Source organism: Brassica napus, chromosome C4, assembly GCF_020379485.1.
Source record: "Brassica napus cultivar Da-Ae chromosome C4, Da-Ae, whole genome shotgun sequence".
NCBI lineage: Eukaryota > Viridiplantae > Streptophyta > Magnoliopsida > Brassicales > Brassicaceae > Brassica > Brassica napus.
Genome location: NC_063447.1, coordinates 50,879,566 through 50,902,313, shown reverse-complemented (window position 1 = coordinate 50,902,313; position 22,748 = coordinate 50,879,566). Strand labels below are relative to the sequence as shown.

At 32.8% G+C, this 22,748-nt stretch overlaps 4 protein-coding genes across 6 annotated transcripts; 3 read left to right on the top strand and 1 right to left on the bottom strand.

Moving 5' to 3' along the window:
- The first annotated feature begins 7,666 nt into the window (after positions 1-7,666).
- On the top strand, positions 7,667-9,418 carry LOC106391265 (protein MEMO1). Its single transcript, XM_013831872.3, has 7 exons — positions 7,667-7,846; positions 8,052-8,136; positions 8,222-8,290; positions 8,362-8,474; positions 8,565-8,676; positions 8,754-9,072; positions 9,145-9,418. Exons 1-7 carry the CDS (start codon positions 7,795-7,797, stop codon positions 9,268-9,270), a joined length of 876 nt encoding a protein of 291 aa, XP_013687326.2. The 5' UTR covers positions 7,667-7,794; the 3' UTR covers positions 9,271-9,418.
- A 2,475-nt stretch (positions 9,419-11,893) lies between these two features.
- LOC106449936 (hydroxyproline O-arabinosyltransferase 2) lies at positions 11,894-15,453 on the top strand. The gene is made up of 8 exons (XM_013891596.3): positions 11,894-12,467; positions 14,005-14,072; positions 14,241-14,442; positions 14,533-14,630; positions 14,719-14,788; positions 14,881-14,952; positions 15,040-15,153; positions 15,229-15,453. The coding sequence occupies exons 1-8, from the start codon at positions 12,075-12,077 to the stop codon at positions 15,286-15,288; spliced, it is 1,077 nt and encodes a 358-aa protein (XP_013747050.2). The 5' UTR covers positions 11,894-12,074; the 3' UTR covers positions 15,289-15,453.
- An 859-nt stretch (positions 15,454-16,312) lies between these two features.
- Positions 16,313-18,707, bottom strand: BNAC04G56340D. 2 transcript variants are annotated; one of them, XM_013888456.3, is made up of 5 exons: positions 18,166-18,707; positions 17,189-17,242; positions 17,048-17,110; positions 16,902-16,970; positions 16,313-16,799 (listed from the first exon to the last, which is right to left on the bottom strand). In XM_013888456.3, the coding sequence occupies exons 1-5, from the start codon at positions 18,517-18,519 to the stop codon at positions 16,569-16,571; spliced, it is 771 nt and encodes a 256-aa protein (XP_013743910.1). In that variant the 5' UTR covers positions 18,520-18,707; the 3' UTR covers positions 16,313-16,568. The 2 variants fall into 2 exon arrangements, with proteins under 2 accessions (XP_013743910.1, XP_048612406.1); XM_048756449.1 differs by having other exon boundaries at positions 17,048-17,242; positions 18,166-18,701.
- Positions 18,708-19,551: 844 nt separating this feature from the next.
- LOC106446694 (probable receptor-like protein kinase At1g80640) lies at positions 19,552-22,733 on the top strand. Of its 2 annotated transcripts, none has more exons than XM_022701207.2 (10): positions 19,552-19,873; positions 20,289-20,450; positions 20,589-20,851; positions 20,925-21,057; positions 21,226-21,289; positions 21,405-21,501; positions 21,647-21,749; positions 21,937-22,055; positions 22,136-22,225; positions 22,392-22,733. In XM_022701207.2, the coding sequence occupies exons 1-10, from the start codon at positions 19,732-19,734 to the stop codon at positions 22,518-22,520; spliced, it is 1,302 nt and encodes a 433-aa protein (XP_022556928.1). In that variant the 5' UTR covers positions 19,552-19,731; the 3' UTR covers positions 22,521-22,733. The 2 variants fall into 2 exon arrangements, with proteins under 2 accessions (XP_022556928.1, XP_048612405.1); XM_048756448.1 differs by lacking the exon at positions 19,552-19,873 and adding an exon at positions 20,037-20,184.
- The last annotated feature ends 15 nt before the right edge of the window (positions 22,734-22,748 follow it).

Sequence of the window (22,748 nt, the reverse complement as noted above, 5' to 3'; positions counted from 1 at the left end):
TAGCTACAAAATATTCACAAAGATTGCATCTTATATATACATAATATTCTATATTTTAACAATCACATGCTTACTAGAAAACAAAATAATTATTCTTACCAAATATCTATTGCACCTTAAATCCAAATTATATGTTCAAAACTATATTTCATTACATTTATATACTTTTACATTTTTGAATATATAATTATTTTTAAGAATATTATATTTTTTAATATAAATAATAATAATTACATTTACAAATCTTAACAATTTTAAATGTTTTTTTTTAAAATAGGTTCAAAAAAAATTTTGAATTTCAAAAAGAAAATTTTTTAAAAATATTTTTTTTTATAAAATAGAAATATTATAAAAAATTATAAAAATGATCGAATTTTTTTTTTAAAATATAAAATCTTTTTATTTTTTTATTTTTTATTACTTATACATATATACCGTAAGGGGTAAAATAGTTTTTTATATTTTTAATGAAACTTCTTTCGGTCATTTTCTTTTTTTTAATGCTCTTTTTGTTTCAAAATCTTTTAAAATGGCTATTTAAGAAAATTGTTCAATTTTTTATATATCCGCATTATTTTCTTTTTAATTTGAAAGCAAAAAATAAATAATCATGCTATATGATTTAGAAAATAAATATATTCTATATTTTATTTTACAAAAAATGATAGAAAAGAGGTAATACAAAATTCATGAAAATCTATGTCAATCTAAAAAAGTTATGATCAAATTTCATAAGTCAATATATATAAATTTTCACAATCCACATAACTTTTTTTTAATCTATCAACTCTCAAAATTCACAAACTCTACACAAATTCAACTCTCAATATTTAATTGCAGATTTCTAAAAACTACGGAGAACCCAACCGAAAGTATCTAAATACTAATATTTATGTGTATATGTATATTAAGAAACTTCCGATGAGAATCCCCCATTGGAGGAGAGGTGTTCTGAGATTTTTGGCGGTTTTGTGAGCTAAGTATTATAGGCCTTAAATACAAGAAGACTGGGTATTTATTTACACCATATGCAGAAATAAAAAAAAATATTAAAATGAGAAATTACCTAGACAACCACATTTCTAATATAATTTTGCATGTTTATTTTAACCAAATTTACCTTCATTTTTAAAGAGGTAAATAGACAATTAACCTTAGGGTCAACTAATTTAAACTTACGGTTTAGAATTAAGGGGTGGGATTTCGGATTTTAGTAAATATATAAATAAATATCTGAATTTTCTTCAAACTCTAAAAAATAGTTCAAAAACCATTCTCGAACTTAAAAAGGAAATTTTTAAAAAGTTAGAATTTGAAAACTTTATCGATTTGTTTTCTATTTTTATCAAAAATAATAATAAAAATACTATATGATTTTGAATTTAATAAATGATTTCTATTTTTTTCTGACTGATTTTGTTATAGATAAAATAGATTACACAAGACCAACGGACGAAGATATGTCTGTGGTTAACTATGCCGGCAAACAACATGATGTCTCCGGAACCTTAAACCCACACTGGGGCAGCAGAAGCCCAAACATGATACATGATACAGGGCACAACGATTACAACCAGACTTTAGACTAAGCAACTAGATTCCAAACTACTAGTATCCATCTCAAGAGTACAGACAAACCTAAAGAGAAGAGAACCTATGAAAGTTGCTTGATGTGAATGTCCTCGGCCAAACCACCGACAAACCACTTCCTCCTAGAACAATGAGGCTCCACCTCAGAAACCAGTAACACGAGCTTCACAAACCGGCCAGTAAGAATCACTCATAGATTCTGTCACACTCCCGGATACGACTGAGTCGAAGACGACTAAAGTACGCCTTTTTGTTTTGACTATTGAACGCCAATATATGAAACCACCACGGACACAGATCTCCACGAAATCTGCTCAAACAACTAGGAGCGAAGCCCACACAAGCCGGAGAACATCGAACAGTGAACACAGGCCACGAACGGCAGAAAAATGGCTTAGACGGAACCACAGCGAACTCATCGAAATAGACACACCCTGAAACAAAGAGTACCCCATCAGTAGCCTAGGAGATATGAACAATCAATAAAACTAACCAGATCTAACAAGAAATTCGAAGACAAAAGCTTTGGAAATTAAACCACTCCGTAAATCAACAGATCCAGAACTTCTATCAAAAGAATCCACAACAGATCTGGAAGTTTCAATCGATCTGGGTAAGCCACATCTCCTTACAAAATGGAACCAGTCACAAACCGAGTTACAACTAAGCAAAATACAAGGGAGGATTATTGGTAAGTGAATTCTCCTGAATTTTGAAAATTTTGAGATTTCATTGTTATTGGTTTTTGAATTTCAAAAATCTTATTATAATCTATTGTTATTGGTTTAAGAATTTTCAAAATCCATTCAAATCCTTTGTTATTCAAAAAGTTTAGTTATTAATGATTTTCTAATTCTAATTAAATATAGTGTTATTGGGAGATGAATTCTATTTATTTTTACTCATAACACTCAACTTTCAAAATATCATATGTATCGAGGTGATTTTTAGAATCTATGTGATAAAAAAAACTAAAAAACAAAATATTTATACTTACCAAATATCTATTGCATTTTAAATCCAAATTATATGTCCAAAACTATAATTCATTATATTTTATATACTTTTACATTTTTGAATATATAATTATTTTTATATTTTTTTATCATTTCCGAATATATAAATATATAAAAATATTAATAAATTTAAAATGAAAAATTTTAAAATCGTTTCAAAAAGAATTTTTAAATTTTAAAAGAAAATTTGACAAAAACAATTGAAAACAAAATTCTAAAATTAGAAAAAGTTTGAATTTGAAAACATATAATTCTAAATTGAAAAAAAAAAACTTTTTTTATTATTATTGTTTTATATTTTTATTATTTATATATTTATCAAGCAATGGGTAAAATAGTCTTTTGTCTTTTAATGAAACATCTTTCGGTCATTTTTCTATTTGAATGCTCTCTTTGTAACAAAAAACTATTTAAGAGAATTGTATAATTTTGTATGTATCACTATTATTTTAATTTGAAATTTTTTGTGACAAAAAACAATTTAAGAGAATTGTCTAATTTTGTATGTATCACTATTATTTTAATTTGAAAAATAAATAAATAATTATGCTATATGATTTAGAAAAATAAATTATTTAATTTACAAAAAGAATGATAGAAAAGATGTAATAAAAATTAATGAAAATCTGACCAATCTAAAAAAAGTTATGAACAAAATTCATAAGTCAATGTATATAAATTTTTACAATCCGCATATTTTTTTTAAATCTATCAACTCTTAAAATTCACAAACTCTATACAAATTCATCTCTCAATAACTCCCTTAAATCTTGACCTTTTAACTCACAAAACACTTAAAAGTTATCCAGTACAAAAAGAAACTAAATCGTTGCCTTTAACTAAATGCTCTTGGCTCTAGGGTTCAGCACAAGGCAAGTATTTGCAAATTTTCAGGTATTTGCTATTTGGCTTGACTCGTTCGAATGGTTTGATCTGATACTTATATTTGGCTTGTTTGAATCAAGTACTCATTATATCAAGTACTCGCAGAAAAAACATTAGTACTTGTAAGTTATTTAACTCGACTTTGTTACTTAGCAAAATCAAATACTTATCTATAGAATACTTGATTACTTGCAATTACTTCAAACAAATACATAAAATAAGTATTTTTAATGAGTAATAAGTGACTTTTAATGATTACTAAGTAGGCGTGGGACGGATCCGGATATCTGGAAAATTTAGGGTACCCGGATCCGGATCCATGGATTTAATATCCGGATCAGAATTTCGGATATCCGTCTCTATATTCTATTATCCGCAGATATCTGGATCTGGATCCGTAAAAATAATTAATTTTTTTTAAATACTAAAATTTTAAAAATAATACATAAATTAAATATTTATACAATATTTATAAATATATATATATATATAATATTGTAAAAACTAAAATATAATATTATAAAATTAATTTATGTATAAATATTATTATATAAAATATAAATATTAATGAAATTTAAAAATTCAATGTGTTTTAAAAATACAGATCCGGATATCCGAACCTAAAAATTAAGATATCCGGATCCGAATTCGGTTTGGACAGATCCAATATTTTACTATCCGGATTCGGATCCGAGCACTCCGGATATCCTATTTTCGGAGCGGATCTGAAGCAGATCTCGGATCGAATTCGGATCTCGGATAATAAGTCTCAGGCCTAGTACGAAGTACTTTTCAACGAGTAATAAGTATTTTATAGTAAATAACAAATATTTTCTAGAACAAGTAATTACCAAGTAATAAGTAATTGGGCAAGTATCAAGGTAAATATTAGAAAAATTAGAATACTTGATACTTGACCCGGATTTGCAAGTAGTAAAATTTGTTGACTCGGTACTTGATTTGACAATGCTAAATACTCAATTTTTACGAGACAAGTAACTAGTATATTGGTGACTTCAAATGTTTCTTAAATGAAATATAAAAAATGCCACATAATTATCTAGATTTCACTTAATATATATGTTATATATGTAAGATATTTTTGTTGAATTTTTAGTCTATAATAATTATTCTTTAAGATATCTATCAACATATATGAGTTTTTAACATTGGGATGATCAGTTCTAGATGGGATGTAAGAGCTATATTTATCTTTAATTTTTATCTATTGACTTTAAAATTATCAATTATGTTTTTGGTTTTAAAACAGCAAAAATAAAAAAATGTATGTAAAGTTTTATTTTCTAAAACAATATTTTTACCTGTAGCAATAAATTTTTAATCTACATCATATACAAATAAATCAATATATCCTACATACTAAATTGTATACAAAACTTTATGCAATTACAACCCAACCAATCATCACCACTGTATCCAGCAAATATGAATTGCCATTTTATTTTCTTAAAATCTGAATCTCTAATTAAAATAATATTGGTTATCGCTTGGCATATCCTACTATATAAAAGGGACTAAATTCAAGGCTTTTGAGACTATCCACCTCAGCCAAAATATTCTCATCCAAAAAGAATTAAAAATAAATGTCATTTAGAAAATAATTAACTAACATACAACTTTTGATATTTCTAGAAATTTCAAATTTGTAACTGCTAATTTATTAATAGAATCATATATCTATATTGAATTATGTTCTATTTTTAATCATTAGACTTCAAGGGTAAATAAATTATTAATTTATAATATATATAGTTTATAACTTTATATTGTAGTTATAAATAAAGAGAAAATAATCGGGAAGGGTGGAGAAGCTCATGTAAAATTATGTGATTAAAATGGTGAGTATGATGAATCTAAGAAAATTTGTTGTAAAAATTATGGTGCTTTCTTCGTCCACTATAATGATTTAAAATAAAATATATATTCACATAAATAAGTCAATATTTGTTGTTTTTTTTGTAAGATATTAAGATTATCATTTTCTGAAAGGTTACACTGTTGTTTTTAAACAACTTATTACAGCAAGGAAACAAAAACAACCAACAACAACTCAAGGTAAAAAAAAATCTTAAGGAGATCTTATACAAGAAATATAAAAAGAAGTAGAAAAGAGGAGAAAGAAGAACTTGTCGGGTAAGAGAGGACACGGTCACACATCATACGGTCGAGAGAGGCAAGGATGACTGATGAAGGTGAGGAGACAGTTGTGAACACACGAGCATTACGCTCTTTCCACAACAGGTAGATGGCTGACTGAAAGTAGAGCTTGATGACTGGAGTAGCATGTGCATCTGCGTTGACGCGAGGTTGATTGATCTAGGCTGCAACAGAGTGTAGATCAGCCGGAGGAGAAATCCAAACTTCAGCAGCAACAGGCTCCCATATCAAGCGAGAGAAAGAGCACTCAAAGAAGAGATGATGGTGAGTCTCTATTTCCAGATTACAAAGGACGCACGTTCCGGAGACATTTAACTCCCAACGCCTCAAGCGATCCTTGGTTGGCAGTCTTCTCCGCAAAGCCAGCCATGCTATAAACGCATTACATGGAATATGTTCCTTGAACCAAATAGTCTTGTGCCAATATTTATTGTTTATAGTGTTTATATTATTTTCTGACATTAGTATCCATATTTTTTGGTAAACTGATCCAAATAGATTAGTTTGTGGAGTTAACCAAACGAGGATTATAGTGTTTACTTTGGAAAAAGTAATAGGTTGAATGATAGATTGTGTGTGTGCCTTTTCACATGGAAATCTGCACATATATTAAAATTGTAAGTTTTGAATCATAGAGAAAATATAGTGTATATAACTGAAGTTGGTCCATTCCGAAACTAAAGATGGCTAAAATTCTTCTTTGTCAAAATGCATAGATGTGAATCTTATATGAATAGAGTTCTCCATTGCTTATAGCAGTCTAATAAACTCCATGTGTAAAGGAGAAAAAATGTTATATAAGTGAAACAAAAATTATGATTTTTTTCTTGTGCCAATAGGCTCTTCGCAATTTGAAGAAGAAAGAACATATTGTGTGAAAATCTTTGGCTCGGTCAAATTTTATCCAGTCGTTTATAAAACTGTTGTTATCTGATTCATGTAATTTTTCAGTGTTGATTTAAAAGCCCAAAAAACCCATCTATACTGACTTTTTGATATTTTTTCTGTGATTTGAATTTTAAAAAAAATAAAATTTTCGATAAGTTATGTAAACTCAGAACAAGTATTTAGTTTTAGAAAGCATTTACATGTTTCAAACTTATAATATATACATATATAATGTTTAAAATCATGCATATAAAACCTGTGTAAAATGTGTCTGAATATGTTTCTCTTCTTTAATGTGTTAATCGTACTATATATAACATTATTTTTAAATTTCAAAAAGTTTATGTCACTTTCACATACAAAAAATCATCAATAAAAAATATAATTCTCCATCTACGACAAGAAAAATGAAAAATTATAAACATATAAATTTAAATTAAGAAAAAACTAACATTGGAAAAACAAGAAGTTAATATAAAAGAAAAAAACCGACAAATAATATTATAAATAAAATAAATTTATAAGATACAATCCGCGCGAAGCGCGGAAAAAATCTCTAGTACTTATTAAAGTTTTCAAATTGGTTGGTTGCCTACCTTCTAAATTATATATTTATATGCATAATATTATCTTTTAGAGACCATTTTATATGCATACATTTTCAATAAGTTATTTTAACTGACTTTTATTTAATTAAATATATTTTACTAATTATCTGATTTTTTGTTACTATTTGTACTGTATAATGTTGCAATCGAAACTCATATATACACTATAAACTCTATTAAAAAGACGTAATAGTGTTTACGCATTTCCCTAATACTAGTTGATATTTTGTATGTATCCTAATATCTTAATTTAAAATTATCCAACTATATATAATATAGGAGCAAAATTTTCTACAGTTCTGTTTCTGGCGGAAACGAGTTGGATCAGTTTAACACATCTTGTAATGGAACATTTACCTATTTTGAGGAGGGACAACCTTATAATTAACATATTTTACAAGGGCCAATAAGCTAAAAATTTTAGAAAAAGAAAAAAACATAGACCTATTTTGAAGACGTCATGAAACTGTCCGGGCAGCAATAAAAACAGCAGGAAGTTTACGAATGGCGATAAAAACGGCACAAAGTTTTATGGTCTTAGAGTTTTCTTTCCCAGAGTGAGCGAAAAGAAAGTAGAAAAACAAAAGCAGAGAATCTTCTTCTTACGATCCTTCAATCACTTGACGAGAATGGAGAAAGTGAGACAAGCATCGCATGCAGGCTCTTGGTATACCGACAATCGTGAGTTCTGTCTTTCCTCTCAGTTATCATCTTAATTTTAGGACAGATAATTAGGGTTCTAGGTTTTGTGTTGATCTATTCTTGTTGTTGATAACTGATTTTAGTTTTACTTTCTCTGAGAGCCAAAGGTTTTGATTTTGTACGTTTTTTTTTTATAATTATTAATCTCTCTCTTGAATTGTCTCCGCTTGTTCTTACGGCTCAGCTACAAAGTTGTCATCGGATCTTGAAGAATGGCTAAGAGCATCTGGTTTGACCAAATCTCCTCATGTCCGAGGCGTCATTGCCCCGTAATAAGTTCTCTCTCTCTCATTGAGTCATTTCCTCCTCCAAAGTGTGATTATTACTTGTCTTTAACTTTTCCAAGGGATTCAGACACGCAGGTTATTCCTACTCCGGTCGTGCAGCTGCTTACGCCTTTGGAAACATAGATCCCACAAACATGTAACCAATCTCGCGTACTTTGTTTACTGGATACATGGATTCAAGAGTGTATCATTATGTCTTGTTTTCAGTTCCAGGATATTTCTTCTTGGTCCATCTCATCATTACTATACTCCAAGGTGCGCTCTTTCCACCGCAACGGTTTACAAAACCCCAATAGGAGATCTACCCGTTGATGTGGAGAGTAAGTAACTTCTCTTTCTAATGATACATGAGAGGAAAGATGTTCTCTTTTTTGTTCTTATATATATAGATATATATTCTCCACCACCAGTGATTAAGGAGATAAGAGCTATGGGGAAATTCGAAATGATGGATCTCCGGGTCGACGAAGCTGAGCATAGCATGGAAATGCACTTGCCCTATTTGGCTAAAGTATTTCAAGGGTAATCACATCACATCTCTCAGTTTTTAGATTCTTGTGAAAAAACTTAATAAATAATGTCTAATAACTTGGTATCAGGCACAATGTGAAAGTTGTACCTATCTTGGTTGGATCAGTGAGTGCTGCAAGCGAAGCCATGTACGGTGAATTGCTAGCTAGATATGTGGATGATCCCAAGAATTTTTTCTCAGTGTCATCTGACTTTTGCCACTGGGGCTCAAGGTTTAATTACGTGCGTTATGACAAGAGTCATGGTCCAATACACAAATCGATTGAAGCATTGGACCAGATGGGTATGGATATAATAGAGACAGGAGATCCAGATGCATTCAAGAAGTATCTTTTGGAGTTTGACAACACCATTTGTGGGCGCCACCCCATTAGTATTTTTCTCCATGTAAGCAGTTTCTTTGCTATGGTCCAACCAGTGATAATGAAGGTGTGTTTAATGTTTTTGTTTTACTTTCAGATGCTAAAACATTGCTCAAGCAAGATTAAGATCAATTTCCTGCGGTATGAGCAGTCAAGCCAGTGCCAGACAATGCGAGACAGCAGTGTCAGCTATGCATCTGCTGCTGCTAAGTTGGAAAGTTGAACTGAAGAAAATCAAAAACTTGGGTGTGCAAAAATTCTCATTCGGTTTTAAGGTCTTTTGGTTTCAATGCAAAGAACGTTTTTACAAAGATCTGTAATAAGAAAAACACAAGAACCTCTTCCATTGATTGATATCTAATCCTTTTTTTATTTCTCTCACAAGTTACGTTCACATAAAGTAAACACTTTGCTCAAAATCTACGGAGGCAGAGAAGAACAAGAGATACATCATAAGTTAAACTCTTACTTTCTGAATGTTCTGGCAAAGCTTTGAAAATTGAAGAAACTGCAAGAGAAGATAATCAGACAAGATCACTAGAGTTAATAATACATTAGTTGATATTTGATAAACATGTAGTGAAAGATGATGAGCTCCCAGGATTTATACAAAGAGTACCGAGACTAAGAAATGTCAAAATATGCATTGAAACTACTAAGCGCCACCATCCTGCAATAACAACAATGATCAATACACATTCCTTTTCAATAATAAAAACTAACTGAGGAAATTTCTTATATCATTGGCTATTAGTGGTTTTATCAGTGACTGGTAGGCCTGAGCTGACCCGACTATAGCAGAACACATCCAATTCTGTAATAAGAACAAATCAAAATGCTAAGGACTCGCAGCCTCATTTATTGAGATATATTAGGTGTATTCAAATATATGTCTAGATGTATTTAGTTTTATTTATTAAATTATTAATCAACTGGTCCAACTATAACAATATTGTACAACAAGCTGGTAGAGTAGATTCTTCTTTTTCTATTAATAAAGCTAATCTAAGAGAAAAGAGAGAATTATACATTGAACTAGGGCTATCTATGCGCGGAAGATTGTTTTATTGTTGTTAATTATTGTTTTTCGGATGATATAGTTAACTAATTATGTGATCATCTTTATTTGCTAAGAGTATTATTTGGTATTTTTATTATGTTATGTAATAATAGGTGATATGCTAACATATTATGTGTTTTTTAATAATGTGTTATTGTAGGCATAATAGTACTTATTAGTGGTGGAGTGAGTTTGTGATGTAATGCATATTGAATTTCAATAATTTTACATTTAGGCATTTGTTGATTCTAAGGCTAATAATTTCAGGGTAAAAATTAATATTTTTTCCAATTATTTGAACATTACTTTTTAAAGATGTTTTGTGCTCTCTCCCTATATTTTTACATTGAGCCGTCACCGTCTATGCATTTCGTTTACCTTTACGGTGTGTTGTGATTTTCACCATCACCGAAAAAGACTCACATATGTGCTCTTGTTCTTCCTCACCTTTTTCTCCTCTTTTTTCTTAGATTTCGGCTCATGTTAGGAACTGCATCTCCTTGGTTTGGTTCGAGTTTAGTCGTCTTTAAAGTTGTTTTCCTCGTCGTTGGCTTACCATCGATAGTCTCTTCTTGTCTTGGTTTTCAAGATATGGGTTTTGGTGATATGACTTTTATAGCTCGAGGACGCCTCCACGATTTGATGATTTTTTTTGTCTACCCTTCCATCTATGTTCCCTCATCTCGTTCCAGCTTTCATCGCTGCTTGCGTCTGTGTGACTTTCCCTTTCGTCATGTTTGCCACTCCAGGTTTGGATAGTGTTATCTTCCGAGTATGCTCTGTAGATTTGGAAGATTGTTTCTGGTCTCAAGTCTGGGCTCTGGTTTCTCTGGGATTGGCTTACGTTCTCCTTCATTCAGGTTGTTCTTTTCTTCCCTTGCTTCCCTTAGTATAAGTGTGCGGTATTAGTCTCTTGGAGCTTTGGTTCCTTCTATCCAGAATTTTGTGGTTCTTCACCGGCATAGGCGTCTTGTTTGTGCTTGTTTAGTTTGTGAGGTGCTTCTTACCTCTTAGCTGGTGGTTGTGCTTATCATTCATTATGTATGTCTCTTCTTGCTTCGTGGTGATTTTGGTCTTCTGTTGATTATTCTTCCTTTAACCCGTTTTCTTGGTTCTTTGCATTGGTCCTTGATCACGCTCCTTTGTGTTCGAAAGATTGTTTTATCTCAAGATTATCTTTCTACTTTTTTCTAACTTTTGATTGTTCTGGCCAAGACACTCTATGATAAAGTGGAGTAAGTTAGCTTTCGTTCTTGATCGCCTTTGAGCTATTGAGTTAGTGTTACTTTAACATTTTTTTCTGTAATTATGGAGGTTTTATGTTTAGTTTATATGTTCTACTTTAGTTTGGTTAATATATATATAGTTGTAAATGAAATAATAGAAAATAGTAAAAAATAATAAAATAGCAAAAGTTTATGTTATTTTTAGCTGTGAATAAATTAAATATTTAAAATATATATATATATATATTTTACTTATTTTTTTATTCGTTTTGCAATTTTTTGAACAATAAAATAGATTATCAAATTTCAAATGATGATGGTTAGTGTGAGAAGGATTAGATAGTGCATAAATAAAAAATAATGAATCAAATTGAAATAATCTAAAAGAAAAAGAATCTAAAATATAAAAAGATTTAAAAAAATGCGTGTAAACAAACCCTTTACACATGTGATAAGAAGTGAGAAAATTCCGCTTTATAACAAGAAAATACAATCATAAAACAACAAATCGTATTTCATTACAAAAGAAGAAGAAGATAAAAAAACGAAGCGAAGACCAGAACATTGTGGGACCAACCACTTTCTCGCAACTACTACTCATTTCACAATAACACAATTAGCGACGACTTTTTATACAAATTGAAACTGTTTTTGTGTGTTTCTTCTTCCTTACAAACATACATACAAATCAAACGCATAAGCACATAAACAAAAAAGTTAACATAGAAAAAAGAACAAAAAATGGGTTTTCGTGGGAAATTCTTCTTCCCAACGCTCATGACTCTATCGTTATTTCTAATAATCAGGTACAACTACATACTCTCCGGTGATCCTCCTCTCCAGCAAGATCTCCCTGGACGCCGGTCATTTTCTTCCAGAGATGACGTCATATCTTCCATCAAGACTCCGCCAAAGAAGACTAAGAGACTTTTTCACACGGCGGTGACAGCCACTGACTCTGTGTATAGCACATGGCAGTGTCGGATCATGTACTATTGGTACAACAGGTTCAGGGACGAACCTGGTTCGGAGATGGGCGGGTATACCCGAATCTTGCACTCGGGTCGACCCGATGGGCTCATGAATGAGATCCCTACCTTTGTTGCAAACCCTCTTCCCTCTGGTGTTGATCAGGTTCATTATTTTATAATTGCTTTTTATTGATGATAGATGCACAAATTTACATATATAGCTCAAGACTCATTATATACTACCTAGATTTGGGACTGATCATGCTATTAATTTTCTTATTTTGAAGTTTATAACTGAAAATAGCCATCACATTAACGAATATAATCTCAAATCTTGTGTAATATGATTTATTAAAAAAGTAATGGTCAAAAATAAATAAATCACGTAAGTAATGTTCAAGTCATGTTCGACCAAAAAAATAATAAATAATGTTCAAGTTGTAAATAAAACATATTTCCAATAAATATAATAGTCTTCATTTTTTAATAGTTGATATTAATTATCCCTAAAAAGGGCATCGCAAATGATACAAAAGCCGGTGTCCCAGAAACAACAATCCGGTGTTCAGAGAACACATAGAAGAAGATGTTTAAACAACCCTAGGCAAAATCATCTTCATTATTTAATAAAATCGTATAAACAGTGAGGAATATGTTTAGGGCTGTGCAATCGGGGTTCCTATCGGGATTCGGTTTGAGTTCACTCGGATTTTAGACTTTTGGGTTCATGAATTCAGTCCTATTGAATATTATAATATTTTGGGTCGGATTCAGTTTGAATTTAGTCGGGTCCATTTCAGGCTTAGTTATATATCCAAAATCTGGTTGAATCCGAAATAGTTTTGGTTTCGAATATTAACCGGAATATTTTTTCCAAAAATATTGACTTGTACTTGATTAAATTCAATATATTTACAATATTTTCTATAAATTTGTGTACATGTATTCCTCTAACCATATTGTTGGCATTCAAAATAATTTTGGAAGACTCGTCTATCAACCATATGAGAATCATCCTTGAACCATACGCGACAACATCAAACATATCATGACGACATGACATACTGAAATCTTGTACGAATGAGAATCATATGTCATGAAACGTAAGCAAATTAAAACTAACAACTAGCAACTCTATAAACACAACAAACTTTATTTAAAATTTAAAATAAAATAACATTGGTTTAAACTTCATAAGTAAACTTATTCATAATTGAAATTCAAATGCAATATGTCAAAACATAAAAACATCAACATTGGCCAAATACCAAAATATATATTAAACTTAGTATTTTATTTAATTATTCATGTAATAGATAATTATTTTAGGTATTCAATAATATGTTAGTATATTTTAGATATAAATTCGGGATTGATATTTAGGTTTCGTAAGAGTTTTTTTGAATTTTTTGGGCATCCATTTGGGTTCGGATTTGGTTTGGGTAAAACTCATAACCCAAAATACCGTTAAACAAAACTCATTCGATATTTATGTCAAATTTGGATCGATCCAGATTCATAATTTATTGGGTCAGTTTGGATTTTCAGATTCTGTTTATTTGTCCATCTCTAAATATGTGTAAAACTTTTTCCAAGGGTGGTGAACATTCTTTCAAGAAATAATTACACAAAAGTTAACATTCTTTTAATAAAAAAAATTCATATGGTGATATCATTGATGATTTGTGTATAATTTGCAGGGATATGTAGTTCTAAATAGGCCTTGGGCGTTTGTGCAATGGCTTCAACAAGCACACATAGAGGAAGAGTATGTACAATTTACATTCTTAGTCCCTTATTTTCATAATATTTTTAATTACCTATTCTCTTAATACACCATAGTTAAGATTGTTGGAATTCAACCCCCATATATAGGTAGGAGAATGCCACTTTTGATGTTCATATTTTTTTTTGCTTTTGTTGATCACTATTTCAGTTACATTCTTATGGCGGAACCTGATCATATCATAGTTAAACCAATACCGAACCTAGCCAGAGGCAATCTCGGGGCTGCATTTCCCTTTTCCTATATTGAACCAAAGAAATACGAATCTGTTCTCCGCAAATTCTTCCCTAAGGAGAATGGCATGATATCAAGAATCGACCCCATTGGCAACTCTCCAGTGATTGTCTCTAAGGTATATTAATCTCACCCTTAATCAAAGTCGTTGTGGTGTACATATATATGGTTACATGCATAAATAATCTAGTGTTTTTTTGTTTGTTAGAATGCATTGATGAAAATTGCTCCAACATGGATGAACGTTTCTTTAGGTATGAAGAATGACCCACAAACAGATAAAGCTTTTGGATGGGTCCTTGAAATGTATATACATTCCTCTACTCTTCTTTGTCGTCAAGTTCTAAACTTACAATGTTATATTAAAAATGCTATGTTTGATATTTGTTATAAGGTATGCATATGCTGTTTCGTCGGCGTTACATGGTGTGAGCAACATTCTACACAAAGACTTCATGATTCAGGTTTTGATCAATAAAACTTTATATAGTATATACAGAGAAGTTTCAGACTTTTTTGGAACGTAACAAGTCACGTTCTTTTTCTTATTGTGTAGCCTCCTTGGGACACTGAATCAAAGAAGACGTACATCATACATTACACTTACGGTTGCGATTTCGACATGAAGGTACGTAAAATGATGAAACAAAAATAAATAAAGTGAATTAAGTTTGGGTTATGTACTGTTGTGTTTTATGGGTTTCCTAACTTACAGGGAAAGATGATGGCTGGGAAGATTGGAGAATGGAGATTCGATAAACGGTCTTACGGTAATAAACCGCCCCCAAGAAATCTCACATTGCCTCCCCAAGGTGTTCCTGAGAGCGTGGTATGTATGGCTTCAACCGTTCCCTTTTTTTTTCTTGCACAGTCCTGATCACTAATTGGACATAACACAACGCAGGTGACATTGGTAAGTATGGTGAACGAAGCTACGGCTAATATTCCTAACTGGGAATCCTAAAAAGAATTTTGTTTATTTTTTCTTCTTGCGAGCAAGATTACATTCCCTTTATAGTTTTCATTACTCCAATATTCAAATTCTAAATCCATATGTGGGTTGGAAGAAAACAGAAACCCGTAGCTGTAGAAAACTAATGACGGCTATGACAAAATGCGAGTCATTGTTAGGAAATGGTTTCCTGTTCCACAACCAATCATACATTACTTAATATCGCCTTGTTGATTAAGCAAAACAAAAATATGTTTAAGTAAACAGATCAATACCAGGCAAAACAAAATATGTGCTCAAATACTTCTTTCTGTGTTTCAAATTCAATATGTGTTATACTTGTTAGTGTGCAACTGTATTTTGGCTATGCAGGCTTCTTCTTCTCCCTTGAGATATTTGTCAATCATTTTCTAGTTAATAATAGATCATGATTCGAACAGTCAACTTGAATACTTAAGCCCAAATTAATGTCATTATTAATACAGAAAAGAACACTAAAAAAATCAATAAACCATGCACAAGCAATACAAGTTGCGTAACACGACTAATCAATCAATATACAACTATGCAACTAACACTAGCCTCACGTACGAAAACTGTCTTTATTCTCTTGTCTTTAACACATATCCCAATATCATCAAATTTAAAAGAGCAAGTGCAATCTTGTGTAATCTTAGATACAGATAATAGAGACTTGGTAATCTGAGGACAAACAATGACATCATTCAAAGGTAAAGTATCTGATGAAAGAGCCAATTACTGCAGAGCATGCGCGAGTGATATGTACGAAACTCCTGTCTTCCATCATCACTGTATCTGATTCAAGATATGGCTGTGTTGCAGGTTCTTGAGGTATTAGTGTCATAAGCCATTTCTCTTGTATTTAGGTACCATTCAATGCATGAATCATTTGTGATGTACATAACTATTGTTTTGGTGAAACAAGAAGATTTTTACAAGAAACAGCCTATTTGGTGGCTTACATTTTTACTTGAATTGCGCACTTCGCAAGAAAAAAAAAACAAGAATCAAAAACTGTTTTACCCAAGAAATTCATTTCATAAGCAGAGAAGATAAAATCGAGAATAATATTTGGTAATCCTCTTATTACATTGTTTCATTCCCTTTTTATCTTCTTATATAAAATCTTCTCGAATCCTTGTTGAGTAGTGTGAATTCTTTGTCGGCAAACTCATCACTTACTCCCATCTCCTCCGTCCACGGACAAAAAGCTACACCACTGATCTCTAGTAATTACCTGTGACGTCATTGTGGGTTAAAGCTTTCTTTGTTTAACGCGTCCCGTACAAGGTCTCTTCTTCCTCTATGGGTGTCATGTTCAGATCAGGGAGGAAGAAGAAACCCTTTTCTTCAGGTCTCTTGGTTTCACTTGTTGTTCTGTACGAATGTTCGTTTTTCACCGGTTTTCGAGAGCTGGAGAAAGGTAACCGCCTCTTTTTCCGGGACTCGTCGAGATTAGATCTGTTAATTGGAATATTCTTGATTCGATCTGAGTACTCAAGCTACAAAACAGCAAACGATTCTGATTCAGGTTTCAAGATCAGCGGAATTTAAAAAGAAAAAAAAGAGAGAGAACGGAAATGTATTAAAGTAAAGTCACACACCTTCATTCTCTTCAAGCTTTGGTTCTTGGCACTTCGTTTCTCGTATGTTGCTTGCACATTTGCAATATTCTGATGAAAAGATAAGAGATCTATAAGGAATACGGTTTTGGTAAAAGCAAATGTTCAAGAAAAGAGAGAAAAAAAACCTTTTGAAGGTTAAGTCTTTCCTTCAGCTGAAAGTTCTCTGCATCTTTAAGGTCCAAGAAAATCTGCAGAATATTCCCCAAGAGCATTAGATATAGAGATCGTGCGAGATAAAAGAAAGAGAGAGAGAGAGAAGTGGATACCTTTTGTTTCTTTGATCTCTTGTAGCTGCTGATTTCATTTGTTACGTGTAACGCCTGCCACAAATACACGCATTGGTTAACGATTATATAATTATCTAACGGAATTAAATAAGAGATTAAATAGGTATTAGATGCTAAAGAGGACTCTTTAATTCGAAATTATAAAACATATTTTATTTTCATAGAACATGGATCATGCACGCACGCCACATCATGATAATCCCGTGGCTTGGTTCACATGACACCATCAAACGACATCATCATCACGTGACGACAATATATCCGACAAGATTTACACCACTTGTCTAAAACGACAGCGTTTATAAAACCAAGAAAACTCAACTTTACAAAGTTTTTGACTCCGCACATCAACAATCCCCCATCTTTTATGGGAACAATACAAACAAAACCCGACCGGTTTTAACCGACGCTAAATTACCGGTTCACGAAATTACCGGTTCGTTATTCAGATTAATTCACAGTAAAAAGATTTAAGACTCGTTTAGAGTGGGGGAGATTAGCATATTAAAGTCACGCCCACGAATCGTGCAACTTTCCCAAAACGAAAGAGAAAAAAAAAAACAAATCTGAACACAAAATAAAATAATTAATCCCCACAAAAAAAAAACGTTCGACTCAATGGCTGGATCCATAAACAAGAAATCCACCTACGCTGAGGGGTAAAAAGGTAAAAACCAACGAAGCTTTAATTTTCTGGCGGAATAATCAAAACTTTTCCGACTAAAACTGACAAACCCCAATCTGGCTAAAAAAGGCTCGACGATGTACCGTTTACGTACGATGACGTCAGCAAAATAAACCGGAAATCGAAAACGGAAAACCGCTAACAAAATCGAATTCGCAATTTGACGAGGAGATCCTCCAATTATCGACCAGATCGAAACCAAAAGTAAGAGGAAATGACGATTCAAGAGAAGAAGAAGAAGATTCGGAGAGATAGAGGAACGTTGACATACCTTAGATCCGTATCGGGTAGATGTAGAGCATGTAGATTGACGACTAGCGTCTTCAAATCCATCGGCGGAGGGACAAGAAGAGCCGCCGCTACCAGATCCGCCGCTCCAGCATAGAGGAGTCATAGGACTGGCTCTAGCCGAATCCGTTTCCTTCTTTAAAAGGCCTCCAACGCCAGCGCCGACGCCTAATCTCGACCTCGGTTTACGAGAACCCCACCGTAACAGAGGTATATTCGCGGCGGACTCTACCGTTCCGGCGTGCTTGAGGCGAAGAAGAAGCTCCACCACCACAGAGTCTTCCGTCAGAGCCGCCGTCACCCACTCGTCTTGCGTAACTGCCGTCGGTTTCTTCATCGAAATGGACACTGATAAAACTCAGATTCAGAAACGGCGATAAAGGAGCGAGAGAAGAGAGAGAGAGAGGGGAAGTTGGAGAGAAATGGAAAAGAGATGAGATTGATGGGACTATTATACAAGCCTTCCTTATTATTATTCCTCTCATTCATTTTTTTTTTCTTCTTCATTTATGTCAAAATTATAAAATGAAAATCGTTTTTTTTTTCCATTTCTTTTGTTTCAATGAGATTCGCTTTTTCTGTTTTGTTGTCGACGATGATGAAAAAGGTTTTAGATTGGGTCCATGGCTATGGGACCCACCTATTACTCTCTTGGAGCTAAGGTCGAGATGGTAAGGAATCTTCTTCGGTGTTTTCCCATTTTCAGCCCAGTAACGGCCCAATAAACTATCCTAAACTCAGACTCTGAAAATCACTATGGTTTTAAACTTGATAAAGTGATAGATCTATGGGATTTACTTGACAGGCTTGCTTATATCTGCAGGTTACACTGCTTGAGCCAGATGATAAAACAAATGATGAACAAAACATTGCCATTAACCACAACCATCTGACTTTTTATTTGTTTTGTGTGTTGTTTTTTCACAGTGGTTCTAAGAAGGAAGTTGCAAGTTTGACTTCTCATTCATCATCGGATGTTGCTAGGCATCAGTTTTTTTTTCTTTTACCAGATCATCAGTTTGACATGGTATCCATTTCTGATTTGTTTTGGTTTGTTTGCTTGTTTTTTATTTGATGATAGGAATTATAGGACGCAACATTGTTAACCATCTCTCTGTTTACACAAACTCGTTTGTTAACACATTTTCTAAATAGTTTTGTTTTTTGAAAAAATACATTTTCTAAATAGTTTCTTTTTTTTTGGAACAATTTCTAAATAGTTTCTCCGTTTAAAAATTCAGTAGTAAAGAAAGTGTGAATTTGTCCCGAATCTTTCCTCGTTACTTCATCACCTTTAGTATAATAATAATAACGGTTCAATAAACGAGAACCCCAACTTCTTTTAAAAAGGAAATCCCTTTCTCTTTCCCTCCTTTATGCAATCATAAAAAGAGGTTTCAAGAAGACAGCGAGTGAGAAAGAGACAGCTTAGAGAGAAAGCGATAGTTCGTTCACTCTTCGCTTTCTGAGAGAATCTCAAAACCCCAAAACGTCTTGAGAGTGAATACATTCACAACTCTTCTTTTCTTAGCAAAAAAACAAAACAAAAATGAAGAAACTTGTTCATCTTCAGTTTCTGTTTCTTGTCAAGATCTTTGCTACTCAATTCCTCACTCCTTCTTCATCATCTTTTGCTGCTTCAAATCCTTCTATAGCTCCTGTTTATACCACCATGACTACTTTCTCTCCAGGTATTTTTTTTTTCTTGTTTCATTTTTTTGGTTATATTTCAATTATTAATATTGATTGTAGCTTGAATGAAGATTATTTGGGAGTTTGTGTTCTTGTTATTACCATTTGGTTGACTTCATTGTCTTTAACTCTATTTAATTTCTGGGTATCTGGATTTTATCTCCGCTCCTCGAATTTCGAAAATCAAAACGAAAATTGTTTTTGTATTCGATAATTAAATGCTACAGTATTTATTAGCTACTCACTCCTTGTCTTTTCAAATAAAAATTTGTAAGAAAAATTAATATTTCCCTTCTTTTGTGAATCCTGGGTAGCTTTGATTCAACTTAACATATTCCACAGATGAAATCTACTCAATGAATTGACGAACTAAAGAAATTTTCTTTGTGTTTTTATTTTGCTTTCTTGTGTCAGGAATTCAAATGGGAAGTGGTGAAGAACACAGATTAGATGCACATAAGAAACTCCTGATTGGTCTTATAATCAGTTCCTCTTCTCTTGGTATCGTAATCTTGATTTGCTTTGGCTTCTGGATGTACTGTCGCAAGAAAGCTCCCAAACCCATCAAGATTCCGGGTAATTTCATCATCCTATAAGTTGATTCATTGAATTTGGTCATTTTAAGTTTCTTGATTGTTTCTTATGTTTTTCAAGTTTTGTTTATGATTATTTGCTTTTTTTATAATGATCTTTATAAAATGTTTTCAAATGAAGATGCTGAGAGTGGGACTTCATCATTTTCAATGTTTGTGAGGCGGCTAAGCTCAATCAAAACTCAGAGAACATCTAGCAATCAGGGTTATGTGCAGCGTTTCGATTCCAAGACGCTAGAGAAAGCGACAGGCGGTTTCAAAGACAGTAATGTAATCGGACAGGGCGGTTTCGGATGCGTTTACAAGGCTTCTTTGGACAGCAACACTAAAGCAGCGGTTAAAAAGATCGAAAACGTTAGCCAAGAAGCAAAACGAGAATTTCAGGTAACATAATAACTCTCTCTAAGTTTATATGATTCTTGGATCTTTATTTTTGATTTCATGGAGATCTAAACAGAATGAAGTTGAGCTGTTGAGCAAGATCCAGCACTCCAATATTATATCATTGTTGGGCTCTGCAAGTGAAATCAACTCGAGTTTCGTCGTTTATGAGTTGATGGAGAAAGGATCCTTAGATGATCAGTTACATGGTAAAAAAAACATGTTCTGAAACTTTAATAATGATTTTGTTTAACCCAAAGAGATAATATTATATAAATAGAAATGATGGAAATGATATGAATTAAATAGGTCAGTGGCCACATGAATGATTAAATCATTTTAATTTATTGATTTTATCTTTATAATTAATGTCTTAGGACCTTCGTGTGGATCCGCTCTAACATGGCATATGCGTATGAAGATTGCTCTAGATACAGCTAGGTATAATTAAATAGCCGACACTTTTCAGCTCGTTTACCGGTTTTCTCATTGGTTAAATCTTGTTTTTTTAATCTCTATAAACATGTAAACCGGTTTTTGCTCTGGCTGTCTGCAGAGGATTAGAGTATCTCCATGAACATTGTCGTCCACCAGTTATCCACAGGGACCTGAAATCGTCTAATATACTTCTTGATTCTTCCTTCAATGCCAAGGTAAATTCTGCTTTGAAAATGTTTCTGGCTCTGAACCCAAATCTTAGGTCCTAGATCTTGGTTCTTGTTACTACATGTAAAATGAGAATCCTGAATCTTGAAGTTGTACTAGTTTATTGCGTTACATCTCTTTGCAACAGTGCAGATTTCAGATTTTGGTCTGGCTGTATCGGTTGGAGTGCATGGGAGTAACAACATTAAACTCTCTGGGACACTTGGTTATGTTGCCCCGGAATATCTCCTAGACGGTAGTATTCTCACTTTTGCTCTGACTCTGTTCTCACATCTTGGGATTGTATTGAACAATCCAATCATTTTGTTATGCATTACATATATGTCCTGACTACAGAAACTGGTTAAATCAGGGTCACTAGACTAGTATCGTTGGTTTTGTTGATAATACTGTTTTTTTGTGTGTGTGTGTGTGTTATGCAGGAAAGTTGACGGATAAGAGTGATGTCTATGCATTTGGGGTGGTTCTTCTCGAACTTTTGTTGGGTAGAAGGCCGGTTGAGAAATTGAGTCCATCTCAGTGTCAATCTCTTGTGACTTGGGTATGTATCATCCGGTCCACCACAATATGTGTTGGTTTTTAATCGGTTAATGATTTATAGATGTGTTGATAATGTTGCAGGCAATGCCACAACTTACCGATAGATCGAAACTCCCAAACATCGTGGATCCGGTTATAAAAGATACAATGGATCTTAAGCACTTATACCAGGTTTAGTTTTCAAGATCGAACCGGTTTAAGTCCATTTAGTAGTTGTTGACTAAACTTGAATGTTGCTTATAACAATCCATTAGGATTTGAATCTAACCGATGTAAACCGGTGAGATTGCAGATACTTGTACAATTGCTGAACCGAAACTGTTAATTCCTTTCTCAGGTAGCAGCTATGGCTGTGTTGTGCGTTCAGCCAGAACCGAGTTACCGGCCGCTGATAACCGATGTTCTTCACTCACTTGTTCCATTGGTTCCGGTAGAGCTAGGAGGGACTCTCCGGTTAACCCGATGATTGATGATAGGCCACTTCCAAACACATATTTATAGTTCGCCTCGTTTTATCCTTGTATAGTATTATCATCCGAACATCTCAAAAGTTTGGGGGGTGTAAGAATGTGAGATTAGAAGTCTACTAGGGTTGTTGAGTTTATAAATTCCCACATCACGTTTTATGACTAGTGTGTATTTTTGTATATTCGAAATGTAGAGATTGATGAAAGTTTGTGTTTGAAAGAGTAGT